This window comes from Eublepharis macularius, chromosome 1 (genome assembly GCF_028583425.1).
Source record: "Eublepharis macularius isolate TG4126 chromosome 1, MPM_Emac_v1.0, whole genome shotgun sequence".
Taxonomy (NCBI): Eukaryota; Metazoa; Chordata; class Lepidosauria; order Squamata; family Eublepharidae; genus Eublepharis; species Eublepharis macularius.
The window spans coordinates 67,623,402-67,641,614 of record NC_072790.1 but is presented as its reverse complement, the minus strand read 5'-3'; the positions used below and the strand labels follow the sequence as shown (position 1 = coordinate 67,641,614).

General features: G+C 39.9%; 1 protein-coding gene across 1 annotated transcript in view; it reads left to right on the top strand.

Annotated features, from left to right (window-relative positions):
• Positions 1 to 7,803: 7,803 nt before the first annotated feature.
• The window catches only part of LOC129324194 (fibropellin-1-like), a 142,699-nt gene continuing 132,289 nt past the window's right edge, over positions 7,804 to 18,213 (top strand). The window contains exons 1-3 of the mRNA XM_054971276.1: positions 7,804 to 7,813; positions 9,257 to 9,370; positions 13,614 to 13,688. Coding sequence (XP_054827251.1) covers positions 7,804 to 7,813; positions 9,257 to 9,370; positions 13,614 to 13,688 — 199 coding nt within the window. The remainder of the gene's footprint in view (positions 7,814 to 9,256; positions 9,371 to 13,613; positions 13,689 to 18,213) is intronic.

The following is an 18,213-nucleotide window of genomic DNA, read 5'->3' as shown; positions in this document are numbered from 1 at the left end:
GATATCAATATATCCAAGTACACATCTCTAGTTATATATCTCACACCCATATATATATATATATATATACAAACCCAAAAACAGCTTATTGGTATTTTCAGGTATACTCAGGTAATGGGAGCAGTATTTGGAATTCTCAGGAATACCAGTATCCAGATCTCATATATTTTCAAAAACATTTGGGAATATCTTGAGAATCCGAGGTCCGCCCCCCCCCCCCCCCGGTTTCCTGGGCAATGAGAAGGTGGCTCATGGTTGGCGAGAGTCTTGGTTATCCCAGAGAGGCCAGTTTATAACCAACAAGAATCTTGGCTTGCCCAGGGAGGTTAGCTTATGGCTGCTGAGAGTCTCAGCCAGCCTGAGGAGGGCAGCTTGCAGCCAGTGAAAGTCTTGGTTGGCCCAACAGAGCTGTGGATCTGACTGGCTTCTCTTTCTCCGTCCTTTGTGGGAATGAGACCCTTTGCCAGGGCAGCTTTTTCCCCTTCCAATCAACCCCCCCTGCAAGTCAGATGACTGGGGGCACCTTGTTCAGCGGCCCATAATATTGGACTCTGTGGTCCAATTCTCTTGAAACTTTGGAGGGGGGAACTTTAATGGACAGGTAGTATTTGCTCCCGTACAGTTTTGGTCTCATTTGGATGAAAAACAGCCACTTCAGCCCCCACCCCTCCATTATAGGGAGTAATAGAATCCAAGTAATTCCAAAATCCCAGAAAACCTGAAACCTGAAATGGTAGCAAAGGACCCAAATACCACTGAATATCAGCATTTATTCCTTTCTTGAAATCCAAATCTGAAAAATACTTTTTTTTCAGGTGCACATTCATAAACATAACTGTCTTGTGAATTTGTAGACTAATAGTGAATTGCCCAAATGAGACACTTGTTGAAACGGTTTAAAAATTGGTACATTTTATGGCAAAGGAATTTGTTCTTGCGTGTCCTAATGAGTAGGGTATTGGGTTCCTAACTTCCAGGTGGGTCCTGGAGTTCTCCTGGGATTGCAACTGATCACCAGACTACAAGGATCAGTTCCTCTGGAGACAATGGCTGCTTCAGAGGTGGACTCTATGTCATCACATCCTCCCTTCCTCAAACTTCACCTTCCCCAGACTCTGCCCCCAGATCTCCAGGAATTTCCCAACATGGAGCTGCCAACCCTAGAAGGACTTGCTGGTGAAGCTTGTGGCTTTGGCTAGTCCTGTGGAAATAGAAGTTACTATACATTACAGATATTCTGAACTGGGGGGAAAATGAGAAGTCTTCAGGATAGAGCAAAAGAGCCACACTCAGGAGCATATTCTTGTGATCTTCATTGGTGCTCTTACTACAAAAGGCTGGAATGAGACTTGGAATGAAACAAGTAGCAAAGCCACCAAAGTACAAGAGGCGCAATCCAGTATCTTTAAGGAGTGAAGGGCTATTGATTTCAATGAGTAAGGCTTAAGTATACATTTAAATCTGCCAATGAAATCAAAGGGGAATAAATGAACTTAAACTGGGCTGTTTGTGTCCCGTTTGGCCAGAGGTGGCCTTGTGCAATGTAAAACCGTCTGTGGAAAATACACAGTGGAACATTAAGGTAATATTAATGTATGATTTTTTCCTCTGTGAGATTAATCTATATTTCCCCTCATTAGAACTACTTGCATGTGTTACTTACATAGTTCAATGACGAACTCCCTTCCTTCAAATTTAAATAATTCAAGCTGTTAAAACAAAAAAGTGTGTAGTACAGTTAAGCATTTCATTTTTCAAACAGCAATTATCCTAAACTAATTTATTGATGACAAATAACTTTATTCTCTTTATGCAACCTTGCCCATTAAGGCAGCAATAATTCCAAATTATATCTTAATGCTTATAACAAATATTTTCTCTCATCTGTGCATTGCTGAAAATAGTTGAGGGGACTGGGGAGGTTTGGAAACAATTTATGCATATTTAAACATCATTAGTTGTGTGCACAGCTTTCAGATATCTGTATTTATAGTTTAATATCCCCAATCAATTTAGTCATTGCATTCTGGCTAAAATAAAGCAGAGCGTTAATGCTTTAAAACATTCCAAAAGGAAGGATGCAGCATTTATTTAAATATGTGAAATTAAACTGCCTTGGTTTTCTGCCTTCATTTAAGATGAAAGCAGAGAGATCCTTGTCTTTCTTTGCTCAAAACTTATGTTCTTCCACTACATTTAAACAGCAATTTTCTTTTAGAGCATGAGGTGTCATTTGGTGGCATACAAATCAGCCATGGATAAACACAATCAAGCAACATAGTATTATACAGACAGCGAATTATCTACTTTCAGAGAAGCAAATTAAGATAAATACAAATTACTTTGCATTTAAATTGTTTTTTTCTTGAGGGTAAATTTTCTTAAATTTGTGGTAGAAAGAAAAAAGATATCCAAAGTATAGTAGTTCCTGTCGCATTTTAAAGAATTACTTAAATTGTTGCATTGAGGACAACCCATGCACACTGCACTATGATACCTCATGGCAGCTGGTCTGAGAAATAGTTCTACGTGTACCAACTGGTATTTTGAATATTGCAGGGCCTGCTGCTGATGTAGCTATATTGTGTCTCTTGAGGCCTGTGACAACTTGTTACAGTAACCAACTATTTTCCTGCTAGAGCACAACCAGGAGGCATATAACATAAAACAACTGCAAAAGCTGAAGTTACAAAAGGGCGCCTTGATTTCTCTTTGAAGAAAAATGAAAGAGAAATCTTGCTCTTAAAAGTGGGAAAGGATAACAAGAGGAATCAATGACTATATCTAAAAAAATGAATTTCGTAAAAAGAAATTCCCTACCCCATAACAACCCTAGTTGAAGAACTCATTGCTGCTGATGGCTTCAGTTAGGTTTCTGGTTCAACTGAGGCCATGACATCCAAGCAGATGACAGACTTTCCTCTCCCCCTTCCCTCTCTACCTATGTACAGGAGAGCATGAATGAGGCTTGACTGGCCTTACACACTGTTCTATTGTTTTATTTTGTAAGCCACCTTGGACAGCATAAGATTTTTCTTAATAAATAAATAATAAAGAAATAACCTTCTTCTTAAAGTTTGGAGGGTCTTTTAGAACAGATAATTATTACCATGCTTGTCACTTAGAATAAAGGAAAAGTTTAGGTCATCAGCCTTTTCTGTAAACCTCGATCTCATGGGGAAGTGAACTAGCTTTTTCTGTTCTGTTTTTGCTAGTAGCCCTTTGAACTGGGCTAGATTAATAGCCTGACTATCTGTGCTTTGGTTTGGAGGCTTTTTAATGCAGTATGTTTATCTCAGAATGTTTCTGCATGAAAAGTCTCTTTCCACATCAGAAGCAATGCTGGTTGTTTCTTCATTACATGACAGGGCTTCAGCATTTTGACTCTGAATTGCAGGATTTTTTATTATTATTATTTTTAACCTGCCCTGGCATGAAAAGAATGATTATAGAATCTATTCCAGTGCAAAATTCAGTTAGGGAATGAAAAAAAGATAACGAAAGGTTGTCTCCCAGTCTGCATCTACACAAATACAAGTAGAAGAGAAGATATGGTTCACATTAATCATTGCCTTGCTTTAGTACTGTGTATCACTAAAATTGGTTCTTACTGTGTTACCAAATAAGTGTGAGAAGGTGAGTGGAATGACCTGTGTAGGCATGGTTGTGTACTTTTTAAAAGACCTAGAATTATTTGAAAATGTTTAATTTGTATTTGTAATCAAAGTAGCCCCCGAAAACCAAGACTTCCAGGAGCTGTCTTTTGTCCATCTGTGATTGGTGGCAGGGAAGCATTGCGGTGCTCATGTATCAGATAGATCAGCACAGCATGGAAACACACATTTAAACGCACATTCTGATGGGTGGTTTTGTTTTAGTAAGTTCTCAGTTGCTTCTGTACAGTTCCTTGCTAAGCCAGTATTTGACAGTGGGAAAGGCAAATTACAAATATTTAAATACATTTTATTTAATAAATTAAAGAGGGGTAATGATTTCTACTGATTCCCCCCTTTCCACAACAAACCCACATTTTGAGGTGTCAGTTGACTCAAAGAAAAAGAATTCTGGTAAGTTGGTGGGCTATAGCAGGAGGGCAGAATCGCTGAAATCTTGGCTCAGTCTTAAAAAAAAAGAGTCTTTGGATGAACACGATGGATTAACACAAGCGTGCTAATTTAATACATCTAATGTATAATTTATCTAATATTTCTATTTATGATCTCTAAGAAAGCCAACTTTTCCAGCAATTAACCAAGTTGGAAAACACTTACTGGATTCCTTTGCCCTATGCCTTGGAGACCTTGTCCATTATCTCACTGGTCTCAGATGACTAGGTGATGTCTTTCGCTGTGCTTTTCTATCTCTCTGCTGCTAGGGCTGGAGGCCGCCTTTGCCGCCTCTGAACAGAAAAATGGCAGGGCATGCCTCAGGCTACTCAGGGGCGGGGTGGAGCTGAATGCCTTAAAAGGTGGCTCCGTCCCCAGACCTTTCAGTTGCTGCCTTATACTCAGCCCACCTGCCTGCCCTGTAGCAGTGCAGGTTTAGCCAGTTGCTGGTTTCCAAGGCCAGATAGGAATTTTTTCCTCTTTCCTCCTATTGGTCACTGGTTTCCAGGGCCAGATAGGATTCTCTCCCCCCCTTTCCTCTATTGGAGAGGTTGTTTTGGGGGGGGGGCTATGTTGCACTGTGTGCATGGGCTGTGGTAATTGGCTTAAGGTGGAACTGCAGTTAGGTTTGTTAGTGGCAGGATAGAGTTTGGGAAAAATCAGTGGGCCCTTGGCACATCTCCATTGATGGCGAATTGGGGTTTGTCAGGAAGGTCTGGTACTGCTTCACAGCTGCCAGTTATGAGGGCAGACTGCCTGGTGGGGAACCCCTGGACAAGCCAGTCCTCCCCTCAGGCTACCTGGATTGGAGCAGTTGGAGCTTTAAGGGGAGGAACCACTTTTGCTGGCTGGGTCCCAACCATACACATGGATGGCTCGCACCCAGGATAGCGGGGCATGCCCAGATAGGTCAAGATGACCCCAGAGCTTGACCTGTATCACAAGTTAGGTCCTTGCTGTGTTAGATTTGCTGTTGTTGTGAAATAAAAATGGCCCATTAGTATCCAAGTCATGTGTCTGCTTCTTTATTCTGACTGGGGCTGGGGGATGACTTTCTCCTTTATAAGATGGCTGATATTGAACCATAATCGGTGAGGCCTATTATAGTACCATAAGACTGACAAGCGTTAACAACCAGTCAGCAATAAATGGGAGGTAATGTCAACTTGTGATGTTTATAGTATGCATTAAGGAGGACTTTATACATTTCAGCATGCAAATCTTTCTTAGACATTTGAAAGGCAAAATGCTTTAGATCTGTTCTCAATTAAAAATGTATTGTAAATAAAGATTGAAAGTTGAATCTCATGTGACTGGCTCTCTATAATTTAAACAATATAATAAGGACCGCAGACTCGGCTGATGAAATAATTGTTCTCATCAAAATAGTATTTAATAATGGTCTGTAAATGAGAAACAAGATACACTAAAAATTACTCTTTTTTTATTTCCATGTTTAGGGAGGGAAGTGCTATGATAAAACTTTTTCCCCCTCAAACAGAAGAACTGGAAGTTCAAACTGTCTAAGAAAATAACCTTCTGAACATTTATCAGCCATGTGACTTAAATGGGATTTATCTGGATAGCTGCTCAATCAGATACTCAAGAGTTGTTGTGCAATGCAATCAGACACAGATAAGAAAACCTTAATATGATATTTCTGCTGCTTGAGAAGCCTGTTAAAGTTGTCTTAGGGAGTATGATCTCATTCTTACTTTGAGAGGCAACAGGTCTCTGGGTTTTATAGAATATATAATGTCAACAGGATCTTTCAGAAGAATTTTTAGTGCTAAACTGCAGCACTTGAGCTTTTCAGTGCTTCACTAGCATAAAATATGTCAGGATGGAGTGTTTGAAGATTGGAATTCTAAATTGCCTATTTGGGTCAATTCCTTTAAAAGACAAATAGGCAGCAGTTCTATTATCTTTGAGCAAATGCATTATAGAATCAATTTTACATTAACATAGGAATAACTGAACAGGTCCTGATTCTTTTGTTTGCATGTAATAAAATAATTTTCCTTGTTCCATACATTCCTGTGATGATGGTTAGAAGAAGTTGGGGCAAGAATTAAACAGTATTTGTCCTTTCTCTCCAAAGTCTCCATGAATTGGGGTATGAATGAGAGGATTGGCTTAGCAGAGATAGCACAGCAGGAGAAGGCAGAGGAGATTATATTAGGCACAGGCCAGGCAGGTTATGGGTGATTCCGCACTAGTGGTTTTACGCTAGTCAGCTTCCAAATGACCTCGCTTTTTCTTTTTGTTTCCACACATGAGAAGGCAATCCTAGCAGCAGCTTCGAAGTCACTGCAGGTTTTGTCTGGGTTTTTTCCATCCTGCTTTCCTCCGATTTATTTGTCCATTCGCAGCAGATTAGGGATTTTAATCATGCAAAATTCTTTATCCGATGTTCTCCCCACCCTTGCCCTTTTCTCTTGCCCTTTGAATCAACTTAATTTGATTGGTTGTTCATGTTTTCTAAGCCACACCCACTACCTTTCCCTTCATCTTTTTTTTTAAATTATAAAAAACGTTGCAACATTTCTACAAGTCTATGCAGAAACATACCATATGTCATGTAACAACAGCTGACCAATAACAGGTCCGTTTTTCAATGCGTCGGATTTGTTACTTGTTGCTCGCTGACAGCTAATTTCTTCTGAGGCAGAGGGAAAGCGGGGTCAATGGTAACAATTTTCCCTCCAAATGTCAATAACCAATACTCATTCCACAATATCGGCTGGAAATGCTCTGACCTATCAGATGTGTTTGTTTGATGCAACATTTATATGTAGCGGTTTTTTGGAAATAAAAATAAAAATGAAGAAGACGCTCGTCTGTCAACACTTCCCCCAGAAAAAGCAATGAGGAGTCAATTTTTATACTGGCAAATTCCGCACGATGGACTTTGAGCATGATGAAATGAAATGTCAATGCAAAACAAAAGCCTTAATGTGGAATTGGGGAGTGGTGGATTTGTACGACTCCACTGCAGCACAACTGTTCAGAAAGTCTAATCAAAATCAATCATATTGAATCCCCCTATGTTAACTTTTTAAAGATGCTAAATTGTACTTTTTTATTTGTTGATAACTCCTAGAAGATCTCCTAGATCCCAAAATAATATTAGGAAACTGTCTTGGAAATATGGCCCAATTTAGCCAGCTTATAATACCACCCGTATATTAGCTCAAAATTGTTCATGCATATACTAGCATTCAGTGAAGTATTAACAATGGGCAAATCCACACACCCTTGGCGCGTCCCGGCATTGTGCTAAATGGTCGCTAAATACCCAGAAGTATAGCGTCTTTCTAGCACGATTTCAGAAATCACACTAGAAAGACGCTATACTTTCAGGTGTTTAGCAGGCATTTAGCGCAACACTGGGACGCCCCGAGGGCGTGTGGATTTGCCCAATATTTAACATGCATCTTAAACCAGGTTGCAGCTAGGATGGTTGCTATTAGATCTTTTCCCCACCTAAGCCTGTATGTGGTAGAAAAATCTGGTTGTCTGATTGCCAGATATAACTTACCTAATAAAACTTTTGAGTTTACAGTGCAATCCTATGCATAGTTACTCCAAACTAAGCCGATTGATTTCAATGGGCTCAGACTGGAATAAATCTGCATGGGATTGCACTGTTGGTCAGTGATCTATATCTAATATCTGTATCAAATATCTGTGGAAGATGTGGGGAGGTAATTGGCACCTTGTTCCACATTTTGGTTGAATTATCTGTGCAGGAATATTGGAGCAAGATATTTGCTGTTGTCTCAATGTTTTTGGCAATAAAAAGGAAAAGAAATGTAAATAAAAAGGGGGAAATTGAGAAATTGGACAATAATTTTTGAGGCTTTTGAAATTATAAAACTACGCCTTCTTTGGGACTATATGGTCTGCTTGTAAGTAATTACTTTAAACCCAGTTAAATTTACTTACATATATATGTGTCAGAGATGTTAGCTAGTATTGTGTACTGGATATAATGATGGACTAGGATCTGGGAGATCCAGTTCAGTTCGCTGCTCTACCATGGAAGCTTGCTTGGTGACTTTGGGCCAGTCACATACAGCCTCAGCTGTCGTGAGGTTAAAATAGAGAAGAGAATCATATGAAACATTTTGTGTACCCACTGGTGAGAAAGACAGGGTATAAACAGTAAAATAAATAGAAATTACAAAAATAAAATGTTAGTCATATTTCTTTTGCTGCTTAAGGAGACATGTATGACTAGTCTGCTGTCCGTTAAAACATTTTTCAAAATGCCTAAATAAGTTTCAAGCCATTTGAGCATCCAGTTGCAAGGTAGAAGCCATATTGCCCCCCGCCCTCTGGTTGCAAAACTAATCTTCAAGGGTGCAGTAATTATTTCACCTTGTTTTTTTAAATCATCTTTTACTAACAGGGTGCCCATATTGTCTGGAATGAGCTTCAGTTTATTAGCCCTTGGCCAGCAAATTGATTCACTGATAAAAGTAGACATGAGTTCCATCTGCTTATTGATTATGTCTTTCCAAATCTCTGTATGAACTCACTCAGTGGTTTCAGATAGATGTCAAATAGCATGGGAGATAAAAGGGAGACCAATGTAACCCCATACTATAAATGTAATAGAACCCAATGTCGTAGGGTTGCCAACTCCTTCTTGGAAAATTTCTGAAGATTTAGAGTTGTATCCTGGGTAGATCCAGAGGAGTTAGCCTTGTTAGTCTGTAGTAGCAAAATAGAAGAGTCCAGTGGCACCTTTAAGACTAACCAACTTTACTGTAGCATAAGCTTTCGAGACTCACAGTTCTCTTCATCAGATGCATCCTAGGTAGGGCAAGGTCTGGGGAGGAGAGGGACTTCAGCGCAGTATAATGCCATGAAGTTCACCCTCCAAAGTTGCCATTTCCTCTGTTATCTGGAGATGAGTTGCAATTCTCCAGGCACCACCTGGAAGTTGGCAAAACATAGCATCACCATCTGGAGCGGCTTGACAGGAATTGTGTGTTCTCAGTAGTGAAATTTAATTGCTGGCTCTACACAATATCACTCCTTCCAGAATAATGATAGTGAAAATAATTAAAAGTGGTGGAGGCTAAGGATGATGTGGTTTTAAGTAGTGAGAAAAAAAAACTAATCTCTTTTTTATTTTTCAGGATTTTCAGGACAGTTCTGTGAAAGAGAAGCGTATGAGTGTGACTCAAGTCCTTGTTTAAATGGTGCTGTCTGTGTGGATAACGCCAATGGATATGATTGTTTTTGCCCTGAAGGTAAGTTGTTCGACATTATGTATATTTATTATAAGTGACAATTTGCCAGGATTGCCGGAAGATGGCAAGGTTGTCTTCAAAGCATTGAAAACATTCTTCCTATCAAAATAAGTGGCTCAGTCTTAAAATGTCATTTGCATCTATGTCTGTCAAGGCAGGCTATTCACATGAAGATTGTCAATAATTATGTCCATGACTGTGAATGTATGTCTGATAATATGCCCGAGATTCTTAACTGTGTTAGAATAATAGTAAAGTCAAAATAGGCAATTGAACTTGTCTCTAAAAGCAACCGTTTTTCTAACAATGCTTCCTCTCCTAGTACTTTTTTTTACTTAAGCATCTGGGGAAAATGAAAACTAATAAAGTTTTAATTAGAAGTAATAATTTTTCAGCATCTAGTGCCAACGTTTAATCTCCATTAAAAAGTGCTGTATTACTTTATTGTTCTATTCATAGTAAAGTTAGGATTGAACGATTAACAGGTTTATGAGTTAATAGATAATTCTTTGGTTGATCCATGTCAATTTTTAAAGGACACTTTTTTAGTCAGTGGACTAATAGTTAAGGGCGCACATTTCTTTTTGTACTAGAATATTACTGCAAGAGAGAGATTATGGGCAGGGGGAAGCACAGGGCTTTTCTAAACAATCGTGTTTTACCTACTTATGAACCATTGGTTCTTTCCCATTATGTCATTAACACACATTTTAAATCTCTAACTATAGCCTGATTCCTATCTACCTAATATAGAACATAATCCATTCTCTCTTATGGTTGTTGTGGGTTTTCCGGGCTGTATTGCCGTGGTCTTGGCATTGTAGTTCCTGACGTCAGGAACTACAATGCCAAGACCACGGCAATACAGCCCGGAAAACCCACAACAACCATCGTTCTCCAGCCGTGAAAGCCTTCGACAATACATCATTCTCTCTTAGCTAGTAGATTGCAGTTCCAAATACCAAGCAACAAATTAAGCCTCTCCTTTGGTTGAGAGTATTATGCATGTTTTCCATATGCAAATCCAGCCATTGTTTTACTTACTCTCCAAGGACTGGCTGGCTGAGGCCTGAGTGGATCTATCCTCAGGGCTTTTTTTCAGCAGGAACGTGGGGGAACGGAGTTCTGGAACCTCTTGAAAATGGTCACATGGCTGGTGTCCCCGCCCCCTGATCTCCAGACAGAGGGGAGTTGAGATTGCCCTCCGCGCCGCTGAGTGGCGCGGAGGGCAATCTCAACTCCCCTCTGTCTGGAGATCAGGGGCGGGGCCACCAGCCATGTGACCATTTTCTCCTAGGGCAACCCACTGAGTTCCACCACCTCTTTTCCTAGAAAAAAAGCCCTGTCTGTCCTCCTATGTCAATTGAGAGCTACACTTGTGGGAGGAGCTTGATCATGTCTTAGGTTGTAAATCTTCTTGGGGATCTTGTCCTTTCTGCTCTTTGAAAAGCATCTGTGTTGGTACTGATGTTAGATGTGATGCATAGTTTCCATTCCATTCCACTTACAGTGGAGCCTTCTTTCAATGCAAAAAGCTTTCATTGGCAGAGCATGCCTCTTCCTTCAATGCAAAGTTCCTTGTCCTGTCAGAGGGCTCCTTATATCAAAGAAAGTTTCCCACATTGTGTCCAACCCAAAACATATATGCATTTCAAAATGAAGATGATTTGTACATGAATCCTGTATTCTCTGTGTAGCATTCTGAAAAATACAGACATAAGATATTTATGGCATCTTGCAAAGCTCAGTTCATTGAAGTCAGTGGACTTTTAAAAGGGGGTAACTCGGCCTTGAATTGCAATGTTAAACACTGCTTTAGTTCACTAGAAACTAAACACTTATCAACAGCAACACTGGGGTAACAACACAAAGACTTGAATCCAGCAGAGCATTTCCATTCATGGAAGGATTTATGTCTGATCCTAGCTATAACCGCTACATCGCAGAGACTTTTCCAATAGCCCCTCCACAATTTTTGTCATCAATTTAGATTAATGATTAAAAAATGACATGCATGTTCTGAGAAAGAAGGTTAGAACGGATAATGCTACTGTTTACTCTCTTGCTAAATATCTTCCGTCATTGAACTTGAAAAAATAAATGGCTGATAATTTTGTGGATTAGATGGTATCTGGGTGGGAGAGAGATGGGTCTGATTAAAATCTGGATGTGAATGAGATCGGTTCCTGTATACATTATTAATGAACTCAGGGTAATTGTAAAGTTTTATGACTTAGGGATCAGTGGAAATTGGTTCTATGGTCATTTTGAGAAATGATGAGAATATGCCTTGCACCGTGGGGGCTGATGGCTTAGCATTAGTCATGGTCTTCCCGCAGCCATGGCCTGTGACAGCACTTAATGATAGTCATTTTGTAGCGTGACCATGTATTAGAATAGATTTACAAGAGCAGAAAATGCCAGATCCCAAAGTGGAGAGTTCTTTGTCAGTTCTTAGCACAAGAAACCCTCTATACTCTTAGGAGTTTAAATTGGCTACCACAATACAGGTGCAAGAAAAGTATTTTGTAAAAAGCAGAGTCACAGATATTGGTAGAAAATATTACCTTTCAAATGGAGATCTGAGGGATACACACTTCGATATGACTCATTTTTTTCAAATCCGCCCTGAGCCTGCTTATGCGGGGAGGGCAGAATATAAATCAAAAATATAAATATAAATATAAATAAATAAATAAATAAATAATGATTATTGAAGTAAAATAATCACATTGCCTCAATAGAACATACCAATCCAAAAGTATTATTGTTAATGCAAACCAGTCTCTGAGGGTACTGGACTACCTCGATTTTAGTGAGGGAGTTTTATGCATAAAATCACTCTACCTAAAACTTACTGTGTCATTAGTAGAGATGGGCATGAACAGCAATACGAACAAAAAAAAAGCCACGAACAGCCCGATCTGCTGTTCGTGAACAAGCTGTTCGCAAGGCCCCATTCTAAATGAACAGGTGGTCATTGCAAGCCTCGTTCGTTGCTGTTCGTCAAGCCAGACAGTCTGGCACCTGTAATCAGTTCCCTTGGCAATTTAGGCAGAGATTGTCTGAACTCCTGCTGTTGCCCTGGAAACCCCAATCTAATCCCAATTTAGCTTGATAGGCAGGTCTTCCTTTCAAGTGTGGAGCTCCAAATTTGTTACAACAAGGGAGCAAAGACCAGGGGGAGGGGGGCTCCCAGCTCTGACTGCAGACCATGGAGAGACAGTTGCTGTTGGCATTTTGATAGAGTGCATTGGAGCTTGAATTTTCTTTGTGTGTGGTGGGATAGGGATCTACCCCTTCAAGTTCCAGAGCTGCTGCCAGGCTCTGGGCCAAGCTATTATTTATTATTGGTACCTTTCCTGCTGCCTGCTCAGGTAAGGTTTCTCAGAGTGATGCGGTAGGGATCTACCCCTTCAGGTTCCAGGGCTGCTGCCAGGCTCTGGGGCCAAGCTATGATTTATTATTGGTACCTTTTCTGGTGCTTGCTCAGGTAGGGTTTCTGAGAGTGCTGCAGTAGGGATCTTGACTTGGATGATGGCTGGAGGAGAGCCTGCTGGCCCCCACGAACAGCCAACCATGAACATGTTCATGAACAGGGCCTGTTTATGGATGGCAACAAACAATGAACATCATGTTCATTTTTTTTCTGTTCGTGCCCATCTCTAGTCATTAGAAAGTGAGTGCAAAATCAACTTTCCCACTCTCCTTATTTATTTACATGGAACATAATTTTGACATGGGGGGCACTTGACATGGAAATAAAATTTGAAGTGATATGAGCAGTGTACAATTTCAGTAAAACACTTTTGAAGCAGCATTCTGGCATCCTGTGCTTAGAGTGTTAGGTTTGGAATCTGTGACGCTTGAGGTCAGATAGGATCTCATTGAGTGATCTGTGACAAGTTGGACTTTCTGATGTTGCATTTATATGCACATATCCCAGAACTGCAAACAGCTATGCACTCTATTGTTAACAGATACACAATCGAAATGGGGACAGCAGTACCCTACTGCTATAAAGTTCACACAAACACTACTTCTTGCCTCCCTACAAGGTGTGCAAAGTATAGAAATTAAATATTATTGAAGTCTTGAGGTGTGTCCTGAAACAATTATTAATGTATACAGGGCTAAAATAATAAACACACTAGCTATCTAGCACATAGAATTGTTGTGAGAATGAACTACTTCTGGATTGTGAAATCAGAAGTATGTTTGATGTTCTTGTTCCTTTAAATAGTACCACAGTTTAAGGACAATGGAGAAAAAATTACTGATGAGGAGCTAGCTAGCCAGCCTTTAGAAAACATTCACGGTGAGCCATAAAAGTGAATTATTTCTGTTTTATAGAGTAATTTGATAAGGATTGATTTATTATTTACAAAGAGAGGGCTCAGAGAGGAGACAGCATTGTAGATAAATAATATACTACCTTCTCCCCCTCCCCAACCCAAGGATTTGAAGGTCTGAACTGTGAAATCAACTTTGATGACTGCTCTTACAGCTTCTGTAAAAACAATTCAACATGTTTAGACCTGGTTGCAGACTATGCTTATGTTTGTCCTCCAGGCTTCACGGGTAAAGCGTTTCTCAAAGACTTTAAATGAAAGAATAAATATTTAAAGATTTCATTATATCTTCCAAATTAAAAGTAAATAACTGGGCACGATCACATTTCATACATAGTCTGATGGTTAATAAAAATAGAATGGTATGGTGGAGCAGTAGGGTCTATCAATTATCTTCCTTAATCCTTGATTGTAAGATGAAAATTTGGAAATGCTGACGTTAGTGTTTTGATGTTCATCACTGACATCAATTTTAAAAATAACTTATAAATAACTAACTCACTTTATATTAAAAAAAGACCTCCAAGATACTCGCTAAGTACAAGCAAATGATGATCACTGCTCACATAAAATGGTGGTTATCCTGTGGTTGTCCTCCTCTTAGCCTGCTTGGGATTTTGGTAAAAATATGATTGAGATTCAGTTCAGCATAGACATTTTTGTTCTTTTTCAAAGAGACTCAATACACTTCATTTGATAAATTTGTGGTTGCTAAGCAATTTATTTTAGGATATAGTGGGATTAAACTGCCAAAAGATCTTTGCTGTCCATTCATAATCCTGTTCTCCATCCAAAGGACACGGATGAGCTTTCTGGGTATCTGCCCTGTTCTTACATTTACCAGTGGCATTTAGGTAGTCACTGTCAATACCGAAGTTACACTGCATGAACCCTTGGTCTGATTCAGCAGAGCTCTGTTCTTAGTAGAGTTCAGAGTAAGATAGAAAAGAAGTATGCAATGGGGGTAGGCAACATATTGCTCTGGTAGCAACAACTGTTGATTTTAAGTCCTGTTTAAATTCATGTATTCCTGTAAAACATTTGCATCCCACCTTTTCACTTAATTAGGGTTCTCAAGGCCACAAAAAACATTAAAAATCAAATTTAGAAACAATACATATATGCAAAATAGCAAATAAAACATAAATGAGAAGAAGGGTCAATAAGGGAACGCCTAACAAAACAGAAAAGTCTACACCCTCTGGTGGAAGACAGTGATCGAAGGGGATAGCTAAATCTCTCTGGGGAGGGAATTCCACAGTGTTGATGCCGTGACCAAGAAAGTCATTTCTTAGGTTGCCACTCATCCAGTTTCAGATGATGGGGGTACCTGAAGCAGGGCCCACAAGGATGACCATAATGGTAACATAGGTTTGTATGGAAGTGGATAATACTTAACATATGCTGGTGCCAAGCCATATAGGGCTTTAAAGGTCAACAACAAGCACCTTGAATTGCTTTTGGAAGTAAACTGGGAGTCAGTGTAGATGGAGCAAGACTAGAATTATATGGTTCCTATTTACATTCACATTACTCATCCCTCCCCACCATTCTTAAGCATTTATTTGTTCCAGTACAACAACAACAGTGTACTTATATACCACCCTTCTGGACAGACTAGTGCCATACTCATCTGGGGATCTGGGACTGAGAGGAGTGGTTTACCCAAGGCCACCTGCAGAGTTCATGGCAGTTGTGAGAGTCAAACCAGTTGAGTGTTGATTCATAATCCAGTCACTTATCCAGTATGCTACAGCAGCTGTCACTGCATGTGTGAAAGATTTATAGAAATATGCCTGACTTGCATATTCATTCTATTTTCATCTTGAATTGAAAGCTCCTCATCAAAGGATGAGACTTCTGACAAATGTGGGCTCTGTTCTGAATATGTATATTGAAACCTCTATAAACTTTCTTCTTTAGCACTTTGAATCTATCTGACCTTTTATGGATAGCACTGTCAAACCTGGAGATGTAGGTAATTTTTGCTTTTAACTATACCCCTTTCCTTCAGAGTAGTTTACTGTTGATTGAAAAATCTCAAATAATTTGGCCCTCCCAGTTGGCAGCACTACGGCTTGGACAAGGACTTCGTTTGCAGGCCTGGAAAAAGGAAAAGCATTTGGGTCTCTCCTGGGCATCTGGGTGCTTTGCTCGTTGGATGGAGCCAATGGCATATAAACCTGCTCCACCCTCCTCAGAATGCAATCACCTTTGTTACTCGGCCCGCCCACCCACCCTATAGCAGTGCAGGATTAGCCAGTAGCTGTTTATCAGGGGCCTGGTAGGATTTTTTTCTCCTCTCCCAATTGGCATATAAAAAGAGGTGTTTGTTTTTTTTTTGCCTACCTTGCACTGCAGGACGAAGTTGTGGTAATTGGTACGGTGGTGCTGTAAATAGTTTGGCCACTGGTAGGTTAGGATGGGAAAATGAGCAGGCCAGTGACCCTCTTGGCTCATCCCTATTGGTCCATCAGGAGCAACTGGTAGGCTTAGGGGGGGACCATTTTCCTGGCTGCCGAGTATAGTCCTGTGTTTGTATGGCTCACCCCCAGAGCAGCAGGGGCTTGCCCAGACAGGTCAAGGCGCAGGTCATGGGTTTGTCCTCTACTACTAGTTAGACCCCTTGCCATATTGACAGTTTATATTGTAATTAATAAAGTGGCCCAGTTTTATACCCAAGCTTTGTGTCTGCCTTTTATTTCCTGTAATAGGCCCTGTCTCATGAGAAAGCTGGAAAAAGGCTCAATGAAAGACAACATGAATGTTTTTCATGGCTATAGTTTGTATTTTTTTTTGCTGAATAATTCTCCCCCACCCCAAGAAAGACCCTGTCCTAAGGGTGTTTGCCAATTTAATGAACAACTACTAGCCCACACTAAATGTACTACCTTACCAGTCTACTTTGACCAGGTGTATGACCAGGTATATGCATTGTAAACTTCTGCATGCCATTACAGTATGAAGCATAGGGAAAACAGCTCTCTTTATAGCCAGTTAAAAATGGTCCCCCCAAATTCTTTTGTAGTGCTGAAGCGACCATGCAGTCCCATTCTGTAAAGGGAGGGAGGCTGGGTGGTTCCATTCATAAGACTGTGTGCTCAACTGGACATACAGGCTTTAAATAGCCTGTTTAAGTGCCTGCTGATTGGCTGCACAAAACAAACAACTCAGTCTCCCCACCAATAGCTGTGTCTATTTTTTAACATGGAGAGGGACCAAAAATGGTTGCCCTCCTGAGGCACAAACAAACCCTTCCGTGCTCATAGATTCAGATGTTGTTGAATATTAGGCTATCATAATTATTCAACTCTTAGGTTTTCCTATATGGACTGAAAAATCCTGGAGTTGATGGTGCAATCTCCACAGATGTGTGGGTTTTGTCTAGGTATCTCTGAATGACAGACCAGCAGCCCAATCCTAAACAAAGCCATACCCTTCTAAGCCCATTGATTTCAATAGACGTAGAAGGTGTAACTCTGCTTAGGATTGCATTGTACATCTGACAGAAGAGCATGGCTTCTACAGAATCTGTAGGCAAGTTGTATGGACTTCACAAGTCATGCAGCCTGAACACATGTAATCCAGTGGGATTTATTCACAAGCAAGTGCATACAGGACTGTAGTATTGCAAACAGTGCTGAGAAATGCTGGGATAGGAATTGTATGCCTGAATATTACTGTTGTTAAACACTCCTTTGCTCCAGCCAGTCTTAAGTTTTTGCCAAACATCCATGGAAGTTTGCAGCCACTAAAAAACATTACTTTTGACTCTATCCAATTGCAAATATATGGATCACCCAGGACAGTTTTTGGTATTACAACAGAAAAACATCTGGGGACTAGGATAGTGAGTGAAGTAGGAAGTGAGAAAATGATGACAAAATACCTGTGAAATCTGAAGGCACAAATCATAGAGAATACATACATAAAGGCTTACTACCTAAGGCTGTGTTTGGAAAACCTTCAAGGCATCATACACTAAACTAAACAGTTAATTGCTGCATAAAGAATAAAGAGTAGAGCTACCAGGGAGTTGCATAAAATTAAGGCAAAATCAATTATGGTTCAACAACACAATTTTCTCTCCCTGTTAGAAATTAACCAAAGTGTCTTGTTTACATGAAATCAGAAGCATAATTTGCTGAAAGTTTCTCATCTGCAAATAATTAGCATGATTTCTTTAATTAGAACTAAAGCTTAAGAGTCGAAATCATCTGGAGAAAATGTGTTCATTCATCAGCTTAGAATAAAATGAGATTAAACAAGACTTTTTTTTTTTGGTAGATGATGTTTTGGGACTGCTACCAAGCTTTACTTTCCCATGTCTGAGCTGTTGTGCCTTATTTGAGAAACAAGCGAGGAAAGCAATGCCTCTATTTGACACAATGTATTAGATCCTGTAAATCAATGCCCCTAATAGAAGGGTTTCCTCCCAGTGCGAGAGTCTTGCATTAGAGGAAAGTACCAATGTTAGTAGAACAGAACTGC